Raw genomic sequence first — 19,156 nt, 5'->3', positions numbered from 1 at the left:
AATATTTAGTTGTAGAAACTTTTGTCAACAGTGACATAACACCAAAGCAGGTAAATATTAGATCATTTTACTGGATTTAACATATTGGAAACTAAAACTAAATGTCAACTAAAGTTGAAGCACTTCTTTCTTAAGGCAAGCTTTATTTTTTTTGGTTGCTTATATGCAGAATCGGAGTACATAGTCTCAATGTACATGTGTTGGTACACCCAAAAGTATAATTACTTATCGTCATTAAAAGGTTAGATTTTTGCTCAAAAAAAAGGTTAGATTATTTTGCAAAATTATTAGAAATTTTTGTTTTGAGATTACAAAGATAACATTGAAGACCTTAAAGTGAAGAAGAATACATGTGTTCTTTTTTCTGTCGAAATTGTATTTTACTTACCTACTAGGTACATGTAAATTCCTCTAAATATATAAGCTATAACAAGTCTCACAAAGTCGGCAGCAAGTCCGTTACGTATATGCAGGTAGTCAGTAAATGAAGTTATGAAAATCAGTGGTTGGTAGTTTCATTTTATTAATGCGACAAAAAAGTCTGGTGAACATATTACTTAAGCCACAGTGGAGACAAAGAGAATTTAATGTTTCCGACGAACTGTCAACAGTGACACACCCACAACCTGTTGGTTTGCTATATTAAATGGCAGAACAAAATAAATGATTTTATTTAAGTTAGCTACCAGAACACATGAAGAAACAAGTGTATGTACATGTGTAAACAACAACTCAATATTGAAATATATAAAAGTGTAACCAGAAACACGAATCAAATGTATATATTTGTAAATCTTTGAAAAGTTTATATATTTGTAAACAAGAATTCAATAATTCATTGATTTCCCGTGATTTAGGCATTACAACAACGCTTTTTCTAACCTTACCAATCATCAAATATTTCCTAATATAAAACTTGTTTCATTATTTCAAACAAAAAGTTTCATTCATAGTAAAATATGTAATTTATATATTTAAATTGCATATGTTTTCATACTTTAAAATCTAATTTCTACCACCTGAAATTAGATTTTGGTTCGATTTTCCAAGAAAAGACATCTTAAAACCAAAAAATAACGTTAATTAATTTTGTTCGAGACTTCGAGTCAATTGATTTTCTTGGCTTAGAAAAGTCAATTAGATCAAACAAAAATAAGTTTGTTATTTGGTATATATGTTATGTTATTTTCAACTTTGGCATAGATGTTATGTATGTTTTAATTTCAGCTGCATTTTTTGGGTCTAATTCAGCTGCATTTTTTTGTATTTATTTATTGATATATATAAATTCTATAATAGGTATCAAATTCGGCTAAAGGAATTGATCATGATGATTGTTCTTCAAAAGAAAATCTCAGGTTCTTTTAGTACAAATCTATAACACTGGTAACTAGTATACCTCGCAATCATTTTCTTTTCTTCTCCTTAACCCCCATCCCCCAATGTAAAATTTCGAGAAATCATACCTCTTTAGAAAATAAAATGACAATTATATAATTAGTAAACTAAAACTTGGATCCTCTAATAGTAACCGCGTGTGATCTGCTACGAGGGTATAAGAAATCAGATCCTTTCTTTTGATTCTTCAACGATCCTTCTTCTTCATTTTCTTCATCAATCCTCGCCATTGGCATCCCTACACTCGAGCTCTTCGGCAAACCTCCCTTTGCAGCCGCAACCACTCCCACCGCAACGCGGTTTTCTTGCCGCTGCTGAAGCTGTTGGTGTCTGATCATGTCAATCTCGTTCTTATGACCTAAACTCCTAACGGAAGCAGCTCTGACCAGCTCGCTGTAGTCATCGTCGAAAGACATCCTACGGGAAGAGGTGGAGGAGGAGAAAGCTGAGGAAGTGCTCCGGCTTCTCGGAAAAGGAATGGAGACGGAGTCGGCTGAGGAGTAGTGAGTACGAGCTGCACAGCCTGTGATGCTTCGCATGTAGAGGTCACGAGCCTTGCCTAAAACTTTTAGAGGCATGTTAATGATTATAAAGAATCTGGTCTTGTTTTCTCCTTTCTTTCTCATATTCTCTGTTTTGGTTTCAAAGTAGTGATGATGGGTTTGGTTTTGGAGCATGAAATGGTTTTTATGTATAGGTATATAGATTGTTGAAAGTCAATTTTTGAGGAAGGAAAATTAGCGTGTTGAAGAAATAAATGGACCATGGTTTTGTTGACTTGGTGGTACGGAGTCATGTTGTGAAATTTTGGACAAAGTCTACGTTAGTTTTTTTTCTTTAACGAAAAAGGCTACCTTAGTCACACAGCCAAGAGCGCGTCATTGTTACTTTTCTGCCATTTTATATACGTAACGTGTGATATATTAGGGAAATCAAAAAGTCCACAATGAATTTTAAAATTGGACTGTTAAACAGTAATTTCTTATATTTACATAAATTAGATGTAAAGTCATTATTATTTATTTTTATAATATAAAAGCTGAATAGCTATTATATAAAAATCTCTACACTAAAAAAGGAAAAAATTAAGGGAAATGAGCTATGACTCTATGCGAACAATACTTAGGTTCATCTCTAGGGTGAACCTTTTAAATTCACCACATTTCTATTAACCAATCAAATCGTCACGTAGGACTAACGACAAAAAATATTAAATACATTTTTAAAAAGCTAAAAAATCTTTTAAATGTCAATTCTAACAAAATTAATACCGAAAACTAAACCCTAAATCCAAATAGTAACTCTAAACCCAAAACGTAACCCTAAACTCAAATCATATACCATAAACCCAAATTATAAGCCTTAAACCCAAACTTTATACCCTAAAATCAAACGTTAAATTCTAAATCTAAATTGTAAATTCTAAATCCAAGGATTTGGCTTTAGGGTTTAGAGCTTGGTTCTAAGGTATAGAGTTTGATTTTATGGTATAAGGTTTGGGTTCAGTGTCTGGGTTTTAGGATATAGAATTTTATTTTAGGGTATAAAGTTTAGAGTTTAGGGTATAGAGTTTGGGTTTAAAGCTTAGGATTTGGGTTTAGGATTACGGTTTGGATTTAGAGTTTAGTTTGCGGTATTAATTCTTTTAAATATAACATTTAATAGATTTTTTGGCTTTTAAAAAATATTTTTTGTCATTAATCATACGTGGTGATTTGATTGGATAATAGAGGTGAGGTGAATTTAAAAAGTTCACCCGTAAGTATTTTTCGCTCTATGCCACGTTAGAAAAATAATCATCCAATCAAAATATGGATTTGTGCCACTTTCAACTCTCCATAACCATAACCACAGATCACAGTATCTCATCAATTCACGTTCTTAGTTCCTTCGACTTCCTCCTCCGAACGCACACATTTATCACACACACAAAACCCGTTCAGTTTCTTCTACTATTTGGTATAAACATGAGTCATAGTCTTGTCAAACCTTAATCCCACGAGAAGCCTCCCTCTCCACGAGACAGCCAAGCTTACTCAACGAGGAAGAACAAAATCATTTAAACTATTAACTCTCCAGTGTTCATGTCCGTATCCTTGATACAGGTCCGAAAAGCATTCTTGAGTCACATCTTTTTTGTGTATGTCTTCAGATACTTTTTAGTCATGTTTTTCAGATACGTTTGTATGGAAGCAATTGGAAACCTCAGGGAAGCACCTCTAGCAGGTCATGTATGTCACTGTTGCACTTGAGAGGAACTAATTTGTATTTGGAGGGCTTACTGATTCTCAGAATATTTAAAAGTGATCTCTTTGTGTTTGATGTTGGTATGCAAGGTGACTTCAACGCTTCAATTGCTTCTGTGTATATGGTCCAAGGTAGTTGCCATGGCAGAAGGCTGTCTGCTAGATTCTCTGCTGCAGCAGTTTGTCTAGATCCTTACAAGGCTGGTTCTTTTTTTCTTTGTTGGTGACTGCAATAAGAATCTTGACCGGTTGGATGACATTTACTACTACACACAAGATTGTCTTAACCTCTCAGTTGGTTTTAGCAGATTTGCTTTTGGGCAAGGTTGCTAATCTTCTTTACTTATTATAGCTAACAAATGGTGGATCTGATGCAAAGTTTAATCAAAATCCAGGTAATTTGTCTTTAACAAAACAAATGAAGCTAAAATGTCGAGAGCAGAACCAGCTGTGGGTGTGTTAACACGGAAATGACTGAAAATGGAATCAAGTATAATTTGTTTGTAGATATGAAATCACTCAGCTGTTGTTGTATATGGTTTTATTGCAGGTAAGAGAGACGATCATTGATATTGGAAAGGTAATACACAGTGTATTGCTTTAAAAAAACACACAGCTTTATTCAAGCGGCAGATCCAAGGCTTAAGTAGTATGCAAGTGTTGGTTATTGTTGTCTTTTATGTTCCTTGAGGTTAAAGTTTCTTTTCAAGCACATTCGTTCTAAAGAATGTTTGATTTGTTGATTGTCAGCAGGAAAAGGCATGTTATCATAGATGCCAAATGTGATCATAGAGCAAAGACAAAAAACTTTGAGCAAGGATTCAGCAGGTACCCAACAAGCTCATACAATCGATGATGCTAAAAAGAAGGTTGCAGATACGAACGATATGTAAAAAAAAACACGTTGCCACTGCTGATGCTAATATTGTTAAATTTGCGTTTATTATGGACTTTCGATTTAAAACAAACCAGTGATTAGTAGATCGATATTAACTTTTTATATATTAGTTAATGTCCCATTAAATTTCCAAATATAAACATCGCAATATCACATGTGGTACAAACAACTGCTATTATCTTTGATGTCAAATATGGAGATCCTTCTGAACTCGATATGGTATGAAATAATATCTCCAACAATTTTCCAGCTATATGAGATGATAATGTTTCTTACCATAATTCATTCGGAATACTCTGCATTTGTTTTTATTTTGTGTTAGGAATTATCGATCGTTTGATTGCTTAAATAAATAACGCACAAGATTTTTAATCCAGTTCCCTTGCGGTACCTCTAGGGGTGGGAACCGTCTCCCACAGCATTCACTATCAATCAAAGGGGTTTACACAAACGCTCTAGGCGCTCTCCTCGTATAAACATGACATTAACAAAGAATAAGAAGATCAAAGAAACTCTATCTCTTAGAGACATGACTCGAACAATGTCTCTTAGTTTCTTCTACTCTTGATCTCTCTCTTAACTTCTCTTTGTCCTTGTGTTTTAGGTTTTCTCGGATGATCTCTTTCGTATAAAGCATGTCTATATATATACTAATCAGCTTGACGTACTCCTAAGCACCGTAGGGAATCTTCTTTTTCCTTATTTGCATAAGGATTCATTCACCGTCCAAGCATAACCGACTTGCAACAATATGGGCCTCGCTGGATCTTTGGAGTTTGAAAACTGGGCTTAATCTCAAGATTAGAATTGGGCCTACTTACTTACATTTTGTACCACAATTTGTCGATGTCATTATATATATCTTCAAATCGAAAGGGAATTTTTTTTTTTATATTATTGATCAATCAGTTATATATTGCAACATCTTAGGCAAAAAAATAATATATATTACATATATTGTAACAGCCTTTACTAAACCTAAAACTGTTTCTAAGAAGCTGATAGAGGGAGTGAAAATAATTTCTGCAATGAAGATAAGAAAAGAAAGGTAGACGAAAACCACGTAGTCCGCGTCAAGAAGGTCCACACCATATGGAGTTTTTCCGAGGAGATTTAAGAGGAAGACGATTACAGCGTTATGAAAGGGAAATTTTCACGTTGGCTGTGGTGAGTTGAAAAGTCTGAACCATCGATTATGATATTGATGGGCAAGAAGACACGCAACAAGTTGCTGCGAGTACAAATAGAAGACTAGTACCACACAGTTACGTAGTTTCCTTGTTGTCTGTGGAGAGTTGTAAAGCCTGAACCATAGAATGTGAGGTTAGTCGACAAGAAAATACATCACAAGTTGCTATAAATCTAAGAAAAATACCAGAAAAACGGGATATTTAACTTTGAAAACATAAAGCTAACTCTTTTTTTTTTTGGAGGATCGAAGGAGCTAGAAATCTCTCTATTCTTCCCAGGCGGCATCAAGAGGTTAGTCATTTTTTATCGATCTGGTTTCTTTTCTTTTTCTTTTTTTCCTTAGCAAATATCTTTGTTTGCTGTGAATAAGATCTCTATTTCTTTTGTTTATTTATCTCTCTCAAATCTTGACAGTAAGCATTGTCCTTAGAAATTTCTGGTATTGTGACCTATGTTGCACCGAGACTGATACCAATACAGAAACAGACACGGAAACGGGATATATGTTAAAAATACATCTTAACTAGTGGACAAATAAAAAAAAAGATTACATACCCATATTTAGGTCAAGTTTGTATCTAAAGTTCCGAGCTTGAACAGTAATTCCTGAAGCTTATAAAAGAGGGGATAACTTTTTCATTTTTACTCACCCATCTTTCATAAGAATTTATTTGAGAGAGAATTCTTCCAAAAACATTTCATAAAAATTTCTTTGAGAGAAAGAATCCTTCGCACAAAAAATTTCAAAAGTATTTAGTGGTGGGAAAAAATCTTCCAAGAAAAAAACTCCCGCAAACTCTTTCCCGAGTGTAATTAGGATGAGGAGTTTCTCGTTCCGAAGGACGAGTCAGTCTTTTTTCCTCCGGATATGGCTGAGCTCGATGCATACTGGAGAGCAAGCAGCGACCAAATCAATTCTCCCGCGGAGGAAGATTTCCCGATCAAGCGATCTCGGAGCATAGGGTCTGACCTGCCGAGCAAGACCAAAAAATCTTTCCTTGCGAAGCTTCGAGAGTACGCTGGGGTTCCGGAAGCAGTCGAGCTTCAAATTCCTAAGCGCGGGGAGGATGCCGACAATCCTCCGGAGGGCTATTTTACATGCTACGAAGATGTATTGACCCGTTGTCGTCTTTGGTTTCCGATTCCTGAGATCATCGTCCGTGTGCTGGACCGTTTCCAGGTCTCTTTTAACCAGTTGAACCCTACGAGCTTCGAGATTCTCGTTGGTCTCGTAATTTTGAGTTATGAGCATGGCTTATCTCTCACTACCGTTCATTTCGAGGCGCTCTTACGAGTGCAATTCATTCGGGAGTCGGGCTTCTGGTGACTAACTCCTCGTCCCATGATGTCGGTGGTTAGAGGAACCGTCTCCAACTTTAACCAGTGGAGAAAATTTTGCTTTTTCGTCCGATTCGATGCCGCGTCCGTTGAGGAGGAATTTATTCCGATATTCCGGACGGTTCCTAATCCCACGCCATATGTCAGTGTGGCGCATCCCTGTCTTAGAGATACCATGCAAGTGAGGGATACAATTATGAGTGGCGACCATTGGTGGACCTTTTTTACTCATAAGAGGGTTCGCATGGCTATTAGATTGGTCCATTGCGATTTCGAGGCGGAGGGCGATGTAGACTTCGCTCCCGTGGAGCGTCTTTCGGAGCGCGTTCCGGTTGAGAGACCGTCTGGATTGTCGTCCAAAGACAAAGGCATTGATCTTGAGGATCATGATTTTCCCATCGACGATTTTTAATTTCCGGGATGGGATCCGAATGTCGGTTTTGGCGATGGAAACGACTCGAGCGACACGCCAATTCCTAGCTTCGATGATTTAATCGACGGCCTTCCTGACAACCCCAATCCACCTCCTTTTGCGGAAGAAACGGAGAGGCCTGACATAGTTGCGGAGACCTCTCGCGTGATTAATGGGGTCAGTCCTTCCTTTTTCCCAAACATTTTTTTTGCGAACTTATTCGAGTGTATCTTTGTTTTCTTTTTTGAAAAAATAAAAATTCGTTTTTCGAATTTCGTAGGCGATGAACAATCTCGGTTCGGCGTTAGTGGAGAGCCAAAGAGAAACGAGGATCTGGCGTTTTAAAGCGGAGAAAAACGCGAAGGACTTTGCACGACTCCAGGAAGAGACCTTGGAGCGGAATTTGAGGGCGGCCGCTGACCATGCCACAGAGATTCGTCGAGCAAGGAGGTAAGCCAAAAGAGAGATTGCTGCCGAGATGAAGAATCGTGCGATGCGATTCCAAGATAAGTACCAAAATCTCAGGGCAACCGACGTCGCGGTGGGTGATTTTCCCGAGTGTCGCGGTTCGGTCGGAACTCTTTCGAGAACGTAACAAAGCGACTATGTTTATGAGGAGGAGCTGAGCCTTATGTAGGGTGGTATGAAGGATAATGCTCACGCCGAGTCACTCGTTCTTCCCATCGAAGAGAGGATTTGGGGACTCTGGGAGCCGATCCCGGTTTCTCCCGATACGGTAGAGGTCGCGACCAAAGCGGAGGGAGGTGAGGATGAGGTGACCTATCCGAGGGAGTTTGGAGCTTCGTCGTCGGAGGATTTCATCCTCTATTGATTCAAGTTGGATTCTGTCGGGAAAGCGATTTCTCTTATCTTTATATTTGCGCGGCCAAGTGTGGTCGTTTATTTGTTTATGCCGCGATCGAAGGAGGTCGTATAACTTTGTGTATTTCGGGACTGGTTGTTTGTGGATTTGAATCCCTGCCTTTTTTACGGCTTTTATGAATATGAAGTAAATTTCTCGAAAATTTCATTTTATGATCCGATTTATACTTTCGTCAAGTGTAGAGGGTAGAATGCAAGTAGTCACTTCGTATTCTAACTCTTATTTTGTCGTTTGGTCCGTATGCTACTTTTTAATGAGCGTCTTAGGTGTAAGCGATAAGAGACATGTTTTAGATCTCATATCTGGTTTCGATATTATGTCTATGAGATGTTAAGTACCAGCAAGACTGGGTTTAGGGCAAGACCTAGGTTTACTCTCGGCTTTAAAGCTGTGCGATGACTGATCGGCTTCCGTTTTGCCTGTTAGTGATTTCTTCCTGATTCTTACTGATTAAAGTATGTGACTTGGCACCGGCTTATATGACTTGTGTAGTAAGAATCGAGCTATCTCTGAAGGAGTGCTAAACCAAAATTTGGATTTCTTGAATAGCGCGCTATGGTATCCTTGTCGGATGTAAGATGATCTTTTTAAAAAAAAATATTTGACTATGTAAGACTCTTATTTTTTTACGGCGCGACTTTCTATGTTTACCCGTCGGGGCCAATTGACGGGTTTGTTGTTTTTTTTTTTAAAGTCGCGAACGGACTGTTTTAATGGATGTTTAAAGTCGTGAACATACTGTTTTGATGGATAACGCGATTTAGATATCTTCAGGGAAACTGCGACGTCTCGCGTTCCTTGAGGATACGATTTTTGTTCTCCGGAATATTTATGTGTTAAGAATTGACAGATCGAGAAAAAGAATCAGTGTCTAGGGTTTTCTCGACGGATCTGATGAAAACCAGAGTGATGGAGATTTGTGGGCTTTGGTCTTCAGTATACTGCAGTTGGGCCGAAATGGTTTGGGCTTCGACTACAATCTTGCGGAGGAGAGGATGCGTTGAGCTGGGCTTCGTGTTTCACTTAAGCCCAAGAGAGCTTCACCTCGCCAAGTCATCGGGTTGTTATAACAATCGTAACGGCCACATCGTCTTCTTCGAGTGATCTGATCAGAAACAGAGTGATATCGAGATCAGAGCACAAAGAGAGCTTGACGAAGAGATAATCAGAGAGAGCAAAGTCTACCTGAGGCGATCGATCGGGAACGGAGTCGGAGTGTCTCCGGTGACGTCGCTACAGCAGAATCTAATTATTAGGAGTGTATTTTGGAGGTAACATCAACTCGTCTTCTCCGGTGTGACGTAGATTGATTTTTATCATTGTTACCGGAACTTGATTCTGATTATAGTGAAGTTTGAGGGATACCGATTCCCTCCCCGAACATTAGGAAACGAAGTCCGAGTGAACAATCTCTTGTGCATTACGCTTTGACCACCTACAAACAAGTAAACAAATCGATAGATCACTAGATAACAAACCTGAACAAAAGCTAAAGATCGGGTAAGAAATTACCAACATAACCTGTAATCTGTAAAATCACTAAAGCACACCAAAAGACCACGAAAAGACTGAATCACATAGTAAAACAAATCAATCTCGAGCAAAATCCAAAGTAAAAACCAATTTAAGTACAGCTCACCAATACTCCCTTCCACGGTAAACACTGAGTAATGCAGCATTGCTAATGCTTTAGAAAAGCTGTCAAAAGGTTCTTAAAGTAATCAACGGAATTGGCCTTAAGGCATGAATTAGAGTGGCGCATTTTAGAGATTCTATAAAGATCTACAGTAGTTTCTGCTGCATTCTTCCTCACTAAAATGTGCTCATCCCTCACTTTAGATTGGCCGAATTGAATTCAGTACCCTCTCCAAACATCAACTATTTAAAAAAAATATAAAAGTCCAATATTGCTTTGGTTGACCTCTTAGGGAAGTGCAGCTATTTGTGAATATAACTTATTCGTCAATACTACGTAACTTGATTCTTGTTTTCACTCTATTTAAGCAGGAACAAATATGGGAGATGCAATTCTGTCGTTTGCATTAGACAAGCTTTGGGACCTACTGAGCCATAAATACGAGCAGTTTCAAGGAGTCGACGATAAAGTTACGGAACTAAAAACTGATCTAAACACGTTAAGGTCATTTTTGAAAGACGCAGAAACCAAAAAGCATAGAAGTGCGACGGTGAGAAACTATTTGGAAAGGATCAATGAGATTGTGCTTGACGGTGAAGATACACTTGAAGCCCTTAATTTAAAAGATCATGGTAGCATTAGAAGACTTCCATCAGAAATTGGAAGATTAAGTGAGAAGATCGTGAAGGTGATTGATGATATGAAAAGTTTTGGAGTTATACCAAAGATTATTGACGATGTAAAGGATCCACAATCTTCTCAACATACACGAGAATTTCCTAAAATTCACGAAAACAATCTTGTGGGGATGGAAGAAAATGTTAAGACATTAATTGGATATTTGGTGGAGCGAGATGATGTTCAAGTTGTTTCCATAACCGGGATGGGTGGTCTTGGAAAAACCACCCTTGCTAGACAAGCTTTTCATGACAAGCTTGTTAAAAAGAAGTTTGATAGATTCGCATGGGTCTGTGTTTCCCAAGTTAGTGATCAGGAGAAAGTGTGGCAAGCAATCTTGCAGAATTTCAGATCCGAAGAAGAGCAAATTAAAATCCAGAATATGTCAGCAGCTGCACTCCAGCCTAAACTCTTTGAATTGCTGGAAAGTTCAAAATCGTTAATTGTATTAGATGACATAAGGAAAGAAAAAGATTGGGACCTGATCAAGCCAATATTTCCATTCAAACCAGGTGATTACATTACAGATCAAACTCACTAATTATGATCTTTCTGTTATATTACTAATACACGAGTAAATGTTTTGCAGGTTCGAAGGTGCTACTTACTTCTCGAAATGAGAGTGTGGTAGGACGTGGAGTAAAATGTAGGAACTTCAAACCAAAAAGTCTATCTGAACCAGACAGTTGGACACTTTTCCAAAGAATAGCAATGCCTATTAAAGATGCGTCTGGTAAACATTTAAATGAAAGTTATTTGTTTTCCATTTTCATTACAATGAGATATTCATTTTGGAATGATCGCAAGTCACTCAACTTAACCTTAAAATAACTGACCATCAAATCCTAATAAAAGTATTATTTATATGTGTTATGATGCTTTTGCAGAATTAACTGACGATGACAGGGAAATGGAAACGTTGGGTAAGAAAATGATAAAACAATGTCTGGGATTGCCTTTGGCTATCAGAGTGTTAGGAGGCTTGTTAGCTCCGGATTACAGAGTTGACTGTTGGAAACAAGTATCTGAGAATGTTGGATCTCATCTCGTTGGTAGAACCAGTGACAACAACAACAATTCGCTTAACCATATATTGTCTCTAAGCTTTGAAGAGTTGCCTGGTCATCTGAAGTTTTGCTTCCTCTACCTGGCCCATTTTCCAGAAGATGACGAGATAAATGTAGAAGAATTGGCCAATCTTTGGGCTGCTGAAGGAATACTTAGGTACTACAATGGAGAGGCGATCATTCGGGATGTTGGAGATAGTTGTATAGAGGAGTTGGTGAGAAGAAATATGGTTATATCTGAAAGAAGCAAAACCACCGGGAGATTTGAGACATGCCGGCTACATGACTTGATGAGAAAAATCTGTTTGTCTAAAGCCATAGAAGAGAATTTCCTACGTACTTCACACTCACGGAGGTTTGTCTCACATGATCCGACAAAATTAGATGTTGAGAGAGATATTAATAATTCAAAGGTCCGATCACTAGTGGTTATCTGGAAGTCGGGTTTTTATTTTTCATTATTGGCACAGGAGATGTTCAGTTGGGGTGCTTCAAAAGATACGTACATTGAAAGTAACGACGACGGAGTATTTTGGGGCGTTTCGAATTTAGACTTTAAAAGGTTGCAACTTTTTAGAGTATTACATCTTCGTGGAGCCAAATTTAAAGGAGGAAAGTTGTCTTCAAGCATTGGAAAGCTCATCCACCTACGATATCTGAACTTACACGGTGCGTGGGTAACTCATCTTCCCTCTTCTCTAGAAGATCTGAAGCTGTTGATCTATCTAAATTTAAATGTATTTGGGTGTTCTCATTTCCCCACGCACACCTTCTTGTTGGGGATGAAAGAATTGAGGTTCCTTGCATTGCCAAGGGGTATGCTAAAGAAGAGAAAGTTGGAATTAAACCATCTAGTAAACTTGGAGACCTTGGTTAATTTCTCTACAAAGTGCTGCGACTTAGAGGATCTTCGTGGTATGGCCAGATTGAGGACTCTTGGAATCGATATAAACGATGAGACCAGCTTAGAAACTCTTTCTGCATCGATACATGGACTGAGTCACCTGGAAAATCTTGATATAGTATATGAAAGGTGCGCTAAGGAGGGGAAGAAGAAAGAACGGAGCACAGTATATGAAGGAGCTATGGGGACGAAAGAATGGAGCACTCTATTGGAATTCAATAATCTCAAAAGGCTGAAGTTGAGTACAAATATTCCACTGCTCTCTGATGAACTGCAGTTCCCTTCTCGCCTAACAAGCCTGTGTCTATGGGAGAGTGGTTTGAAGGAGGATCCAATGCCGATTCTAGAGAAGCTGATGCATCTGAAAGAGGTCATATTAGGGGATGGATCTTTCAGTGGGAGGAGAATGGTTTGCTCGAGAGGAGGGTTTCCTCAGTTGCAGAAGCTTGAGTTACGGGGATTAGAGGAGTTGGAAGAGTTGATAGTAGAAGAAGGCTCCATGCCTCTTCTTTATACTCTCTCTATAGATAATTGCGAAAATCTAAAGGAGTTTCCTGATGGGCTGCCATTCATCACTTCCTTAAAGGATTTGAAAGTTATGAATATGGGAGAGAAATGGAAGGAAAGATTGTCCGAAGGAGGAGAAGAATATTACAAAGTCCAACACATCCCTTCTGTTGAAATCATGCATATTAATATATTTTAACAGACAAACTACGCACCAGGTAAGACATCTTTTCATTCTCATATCAATTCTCTGTATGTTTTCAGAAAGGATCAGCAACCGAATTTACAGGGTTTATCATAAACCATTTATGTTACACTTTTTCTTTATAAAGAAAAAAAGAAGAAAAAATCTGCTGAATTCGATTGGGTTTTGGTTCTTATGTTTTGTAGATGATCTGATCTGAAGCAAATCTCCTACCAACTTGGGCATCGGCGAATCAACCGAATAATAATCTCTGTGCAATCTTGTGTGTTTATTGTATAATACGTTTTTCTTTTCCGGTATTATGACGATAAACAAAAATACGGTTTGTATAGCAAAACTGGTTTCTTATATGTTCTATTGTTTGAGTGAAGATACTGATTTTATTCGACACTTCAATACTGTATCAGAGCGTTAGATGCTTCTGCTTTCCTTTTCCATATGAACATCTTTGTTTCTCCTTCTTGAAACCAAAAAAAAAATGTTTGTTTTGTCTAATCTTTTCTTTGATTTTCCGAATTTTATTTCCTCTTCAGCTTCCAAGGGCCAAGGAAAAGTGAAGATGGAAGAACTTGATGAATGGTGATGTATGATGTGAAATCATAAGAGAACAAATTCATCTTTATAAATCGATTATATACGAGATTGGAAACATATAATAAGAGATTATTATATTAGAATACAAATATATAAAACTATTTTAACTTTGAAAGCCAATTTATATTATGTTTAGCTTAAAGACGTGTTTATATATGTATATTTCAGTGTCATCTTACTTAGATGTTTTCAAATTCCAAAAAGCAAGCAAACCACCATACTAAAAACATTGCTTTTGCAGTAAGTTAATATTCACATAATAAATAAGCACCAAAAGACTAAGAACATTCGAAACTTGATAAACACACAAATAAACACACACAAATACGCACACAATCAAACAGATAAGCATCACAAACCTTGAAGATCCACAGTAATAACCTGAGCCGAATCTCCCTTTTCAACAACAAACGTTTTTAGAACCTTCTGAGATGAACTAGTAATCACTTCAACAGCATAATTTCCATGGTACCCTCTAAACGCAAACGCACTGTTTTGATCAATATGCCCATTAGCATGAGACAGCCAATCTTTCTTCACAGCCAAAAGCCTTTTACCAGCTTCATTAACATCACCTTCTGCATTCACCAAATGAGAGTTGTCTCTGCTCATGAACAGCTCCCAAAACCCCCATAACATTATGCCTTCAACCGCAGGATGTCCAAAAGCTTCCCACATCATTACTTCCAAATCATCTCCCCTTATATGCTCATTAATGGACGAGACATCTAACTCCGTAAACCATATCGGTAAACCGAGGATTCCTAGTCTGTCCAGAGCTGAACAAACAATTGGACCTATCGGACTATCGATATGGCCTTGAATCCCGATTCCACCTACGGGCGCACCCTTTTCTTGCAGGTCAAGTATATGCTCAATGTACTTCTCCGGGCATGATTTTGGATCACATCCATCTTCTATGTGATAATCATTCACGAACAATGTCGCGGACGGGTCTAGCTGGTGTGCGGTCTTGAACATGTTGACTCTTACGTCTTTGCCTAGCTTGTCTTGGTAAAATGATCCGTGTAACATCTCGTTGTTCACATCATAATGTTTGAATTTTCCTTTGTACCGGTTTAAAAGACCTGTTAACCGGTTTTGGACCGCTGTATTTAAATCATTTTGGTTCATCCTTTGTATCCACTGCTGAACAGTTGCTTGTACTTCCCAAAAGATGCAATGCCCTCTGGTTTCTATGTTGTTGCTACTGCACAAGTTGAGCATATCGTCTGCGTCTTGGTAATTAAGCTTCCCTTGTTCTGGCTCCGTCCAGTACCATTTTAGCTCGTTACCGAAGACCGCCCAGTTAAAGTTTTTCAAAAAAAAATCTACGAAATCTTCGTTATCTATACTTGATCTGCTGATGCAAGTTCCCACCGGGAAGCTGTTCCTTGTCTGTCTAACTTTAACCGTAGCTCCAGAGAGTTTACTAGCATCAGCACCGGAGAATTTGAGCATAACGTCACTTCTACGGATCTGTAAATCAAGAACATTTACTATAAAGTCTTATTGCTATTTAAGAAAAGCAGAGTGTTGTGTGTATATATATACCTTGTCACATTGTCTTCTCAAATGTTTGATTCTCGCGAGTCTGTCAACAGGGAAGATCTGCAAGCCAGCGACCATGAGATCAACGCCAGAAGAAGGGCCTTGAATATAAACCAAAGCCTTAGATGGCTGCTTCTCGACTCGGAAAGAACCACCAATCTCATGCCATTTATCATCGTTGATCTCGACTTGTCCACCGTTTACCCATTGGCTATCAATACCAAGTGCGACGTTAACATTCTGCGGACCGTTAATGCCGGAACCGAGTTTGACCCAAACTGATATTTGGTATGTTAAGAACAGTTTAAGTTTGTCAGTGATCATTTGAGCTGGACCCATCCATGTCTGTGTTCGGTTAGTCACGAGCATGTAACGGCCACTTAGAGGCTCGTGTGGTCCAAGCGAGTCCCTTGCCATTGGTGGAAGGATACGAGGGGAGCCTTCTGCGACGCTTAGCGTGCAGTTCCCTAATGGGAACCAGCCACTGGTTGTACCATCGGTTAACTGGCTGTTGGTGAGTATGTTTACTCCAAATGCAGGATTCTATAACAAATAAACAAAAAAAAACTTTAGTCTCCTATACAAAATTGTTTATTCTTTAGAAATGTAAAATATCATGCAGATATTTAAAAAATACTCTAAATATTTTATGGTTTGCTTAATTAATTATTTTAATAAATAGATAATTTTTTTTAATATAGTGTTATAAATCAATATCTTAAGTTGTGTTCAGTTTTTAATTGATTAATAAAATTGAAAGTTTCTTTTCCTTATTTTTGATAGATCTATATAGATGTCAACAAATTTAAAAGTACTTAATTTTTTGAACATTCCAAAACCTAACAAGATTTTTGCTTTATTGTAGCTTCGCTAGATCATCTTCACATATAAACTGTGGTTAAAATGTGAAGTAAATCTCTGGACTAACCTCAAGGGGTGGGCGTGGTGAAGGAGGAATTTTCTCTGCGTGTTTTAGGGTTAAGCTGTTGAGGAGAATATCGGTTCCTGGAGGAGGACCTTCAATGTAAATAACTACTCGTGATGCAGAACCATTGAGGAGGAACTTCCCTTTACACTGTATCCACTCCTTGTCTGTTGCTTGCACACTTTTAAAGAACCAAAAAAAAAACATCCACTTTAGCATTTTACAATGATTCTTGATCTGAAATATTAGAAAAAAAAAGACTAACTTGGCAATGACAATATATTGGTCACGCTGATTTGGATTCTGGACCCATAGAGTAGCTTGAACAGTAGCACTTGTCACATTGTTTCCATATATACGAACAACCGCAGTTGCTTCATATACACGTTTCCTCTCAACTTTCCCAGTAATCTCTTGTTGAATACCGTTCCAGTTCTGTGTACGTTCTGTAGCTGCTGCGAAAGCTTTTCCGGATAGTGGAACTATCTTTCCATCAGCCATGGAGTCATGACACACAATCTTGCAGCTTCTCCCGGACCAGTTATTTAGTCCATCTTCAAAGTTTGGGTTCACTACAAGATTCTCATCTTCCACGGTAACGCCCTCTCGTCGTTCCAGCTTTAAAAAAAAAATCAAATAAGTAAGCGTGAAGGCAGAAAAATAATCATTTTGATATGATTAGTTATATACCTCAGGCTCGCTTTCAAGGTGAATGGTAACAGACTGTATGAGGAGATCAATCCCTGGTGAAGGACCTTCCAAATAGAAAACAACTCTTTCTGGTAAGCTCGGTAACGAAAACATGCCTTCTAGTCTCACCCACTTCTCCTTGAATACACAAGTTCTGCAATATTCAAAAATAAACAAAAATGTTAAATCTTTTGTGAATATTAATATAAAATTTTAATTGTACAAAAAAAGGCATTTACTTTGCGATGAAGTGATAGTTTGTTGGTGATTGTTGGTTTTCAAGCTTCAGAGTGGCCATAACCTCTTCCAACCCTTGAACAGGACCAGAGACAGCAACAGTTGCGGAAACTTTATAGAGACAACAAGGTTTCACTCTGCTTGTTATGTCTTGCTCTAAGCCTTGCCAAGTTTCTTTCCGGTTCTTGACAACTACGTACGTTGATGGGTCTAATATACCGAGAGAGATACCAGAATCTGCGGTGACAACAGAGGCCTCGCAGCAATTAGGATGCCATGAATGCATCCCCAAAGAGAAGTCATGATTCAGAATAACATTGGCACGATCAGAACCGGTGATTGGTGCCACGTCGTTGTTTTTGTTGTTCTGTTTTGCATGCTGGTAGAGACATGATTAAACAGAGAAAGATCGAATTAAAACGTTTAGCTTAGAATTCAAGAAAGTGTGTGAAAAGGTGAACAAGACTTGTCTCTTAAGAAAAGAACATATAGAAAAGACTATCAAACCATTGAAACCCTAACCTCTCCGTTGTCGTTTCTTGAATTCTCCATGCTGTTTCTTAGTTTCTTACAGAACAGAATCAGACCCAGATCAAATCAGGAGAAATTAGTAAATGGGGCCAGAGAAAATTTTGTTGAAAATACACAAAGATTTAACCTTTTTGAGTAGAGGATAAAGACAAACCTTGTCTTGATTGTGATTTCTGCTCTTGTGGATTGGATTTGAGAAGCAGCAAACGGTGAATCTCTTCATTATATAGGCACAGAGATCAAAACTGTTGTGTGCTACTTGGTGGATCTATCAAGTTGATCGCAGGATTCAAGTGAACTCCAAGAAAAACCAGCGGGACCAGCTTCCCAACCAAACTCTTTGAAGATTTAATTCTTTTTTAAAGAAGATCTTTGAAGAACAGATGACCGCTCTGTTCTCTGGGGTTTAATGTAGAGTACCTTGGAGGTTGTGCTACGAAAAGACAATAAAATTATTTAAATACGGCAGAAAATAATAATAAAATTTATATAATAATCACACATTCAAATTTATTTTTAAAAAACTATTATTTGATATATCATTAAACTAAAATATATATTTTTTAAATCTCTATATATTATTAAAATATTTATTTTTAACTTGATCCTTTGATCAAACCTTGAACTTGAAAATAGCAAGGGCTTTCCCTATTGACTTGTTTTATGTACATTAATTAATCAAGACGTAAAATCCAGATTATTCTTTAAAAAAAAATCAAGATCATTACAAATATTTGTAATTAACAAAATGAAAATCTTGTAAATCGTTTAAACTCTTAAAATATTATTATTTATATAATTAACTAATATAAATTTATTTATCTCAAAAATAGGATACTCGAGACTCACTTAACTATTTAATATTTTTTTTCTTTTATATATTGTTTTACATTACAAATACATTTACTAATTTTAGTGAAGTACATGCGTCTAAGACCATTTTTTTACTACACAGCTTTATATCCATTTCGTAAACACTGTTAACTATGAGAATTCCAACATAATATATGATGTTTAATGCTAGAAGTTTCAAAATTTTGAAAATTTTATTAGTATAATTGTTCTATCATTATATCAAATCAAAATTTATAAGTATACGGTAAATTATATACGATTAACTTTATAGTTTAACAATAATTGGATAAATTTTTTTTAAAACAGTGTAGGAATAAACTAAAATATATATACTATTTGTATGCAAGAATATCCAATTTTAAAATAAACAATTAATTTTGGTCATGTCTAACATCTCAATTATCATTCTT

At 37.3% G+C, this 19,156-nt stretch overlaps 3 protein-coding genes across 4 annotated transcripts; 1 reads left to right on the top strand and 2 right to left on the bottom strand.

The window, feature by feature from the left end:
- Positions 1-1,321: 1,321 nt before the first annotated feature.
- On the bottom strand, positions 1,322-2,087 carry LOC108825495 (uncharacterized). The gene has a single exon (XM_018598792.2). The coding sequence runs from the start codon at positions 2,073-2,075 to the stop codon at positions 1,506-1,508; it is 570 nt and encodes a 189-aa protein (XP_018454294.1). The 5' UTR covers positions 2,076-2,087; the 3' UTR covers positions 1,322-1,505.
- A 3,660-nt stretch (positions 2,088-5,747) lies between these two features.
- On the top strand, positions 5,748-13,753 carry LOC108834770 (probable disease resistance protein RXW24L). Of its 2 annotated transcripts, none has more exons than XM_056993504.1 (6): positions 5,748-5,865; positions 5,984-6,024; positions 10,374-11,192; positions 11,270-11,413; positions 11,568-13,376; positions 13,549-13,753. In XM_056993504.1, exons 3-5 carry the CDS (start codon positions 10,382-10,384, stop codon positions 13,355-13,357), a joined length of 2,745 nt encoding a protein of 914 aa, XP_056849484.1. In that variant the 5' UTR covers positions 5,748-5,865; positions 5,984-6,024; positions 10,374-10,381; the 3' UTR covers positions 13,358-13,376; positions 13,549-13,753. The 2 variants fall into 2 exon arrangements, with proteins under 2 accessions (XP_056849484.1, XP_056849485.1); XM_056993505.1 differs by having other exon boundaries at positions 5,758-5,865; positions 5,976-6,024.
- A 422-nt stretch (positions 13,754-14,175) lies between these two features.
- On the bottom strand, positions 14,176-18,301 carry LOC108825380 (endo-1,4-beta-xylanase 1). The gene is made up of 8 exons (XM_018598675.2): positions 18,046-18,301; positions 17,883-17,927; positions 17,363-17,739; positions 17,124-17,277; positions 16,699-17,051; positions 16,437-16,614; positions 15,512-16,051; positions 14,176-15,436 (listed from the first exon to the last, which is right to left on the bottom strand). The coding sequence occupies exons 1-8, from the start codon at positions 18,112-18,114 to the stop codon at positions 14,309-14,311; spliced, it is 2,844 nt and encodes a 947-aa protein (XP_018454177.2). The 5' UTR covers positions 18,115-18,301; the 3' UTR covers positions 14,176-14,308.
- Positions 18,302-19,156: the final 855 nt, after the last annotated feature.

Source organism: Raphanus sativus, chromosome 9 (genome assembly GCF_000801105.2).
Source record: "Raphanus sativus cultivar WK10039 chromosome 9, ASM80110v3, whole genome shotgun sequence".
Lineage (NCBI taxonomy): Eukaryota > Viridiplantae > Streptophyta > Magnoliopsida > Brassicales > Brassicaceae > Raphanus > Raphanus sativus.
Note: the sequence above shows the minus strand (reverse complement) of the source record. Positions and strands in the feature narration are given on the sequence as shown.

Coding starts and splice junctions, on each gene's coding strand:
- LOC108825495 (XM_018598792.2), bottom strand. CDS start 2,075: ATGCTCCAAAACCAAACCCATCATCACTACTTTGAAACCAAAACAGAG.
- LOC108834770 (XM_056993504.1), top strand. CDS start 10,382: ATGGGAGATGCAATTCTGTCGTTTGCATTAGACAAGCTTTGGGACCTA. Junction 11,193..11,269: donor AATATTTCCATTCAAACCAG/GTGATTACATTA, acceptor AATGTTTTGCAG/GTTCGAAGGTGCTACTTACT. Junction 11,414..11,567: donor GCCTATTAAAGATGCGTCTG/GTAAACATTTAA, acceptor ATGCTTTTGCAG/AATTAACTGACGATGACAGG.
- LOC108825380 (XM_018598675.2), bottom strand. CDS start 18,114: ATGAAGAGATTCACCGTTTGCTGCTTCTCAAATCCAATCCACAAGAGC. Junction 16,052..16,436: donor CACCACGCCCACCCCTTGAG/GTTAGTCCAGAG, acceptor TATTTGTTATAG/AATCCTGCATTTGGAGTAAA. Junction 15,437..15,511: donor TGAGAAGACAATGTGACAAG/GTATATATATAC, acceptor CTTGATTTACAG/ATCCGTAGAAGTGACGTTAT.